General features: G+C 35.1%; 1 protein-coding gene across 1 annotated transcript; it reads left to right on the top strand.

Annotated features, from left to right (window-relative positions):
* Window positions 1-55: 55 nt before the first annotated feature.
* On the top strand, window positions 56-501 carry LOAG_16286 (hypothetical protein; the record flags this gene model as incomplete). The annotated part of the gene is made up of 2 exons (XM_003151774.1): window positions 56-178; window positions 289-501. 2 exons carry the CDS (start codon window positions 56-58, stop codon window positions 499-501), a joined length of 336 nt encoding a protein of 111 aa, XP_003151822.1.
* Window positions 502-567: the final 66 nt, after the last annotated feature.

The raw sequence follows: 567 nt of genomic DNA on the forward strand, positions 1-567 counted from the left end.
TGGGAGAACTTTTAATTTGAATAAGTATACTTGCAGTGAGGTGAATAAGCCTATTATGCTAAGTTCGAAGCATATAGAAGAGGTACGCGTTGAGTACATGGGCACCCGGGATACTCCATCATCGGTCGAAATTGCTCTTGCAATGAAGCCTTTTTTGCGGAAGAAGGCCGAATTACAGGTTGTTATGTTTCTTTTTTGAAACAAATTAAGATGGATATTAAAAAAATGAAAAATTTTAAGTTGGAAAGAATTCATTTGACTTCCTTTTAAACTTTATTGTCGTTTCAGATATCGCAAAACCAAAAGCTAAGAGCTGAGGTAGAAGCTGCGGAAAAGAGATTTCGACGTTTACAAGAGTTAATCAAAATTCAGGAGAAGTATTTGAATTACGAAAATAAAGATGAACTTTTAGCACAGAAGGCTGAGTGTGATGCTATTCTGTTTCAAATTGAAAACTGGGCGGCAAAGCATGGATTCTCTGAGCGTCTTACAGTAATCTGAAGCTGTTAATTGATATCACAATTCCGCTACAAATGTTCTTTCATATATTTTTTACTTTTATAGCAT

The sequence above is a fragment of the Loa loa genome (genome assembly GCF_000183805.2).
Source record: "Loa loa unplaced genomic scaffold supercont3.5412, whole genome shotgun sequence".
NCBI classification, from domain to species: Eukaryota; Metazoa; Nematoda; class Chromadorea; order Rhabditida; family Onchocercidae; genus Loa; species Loa loa.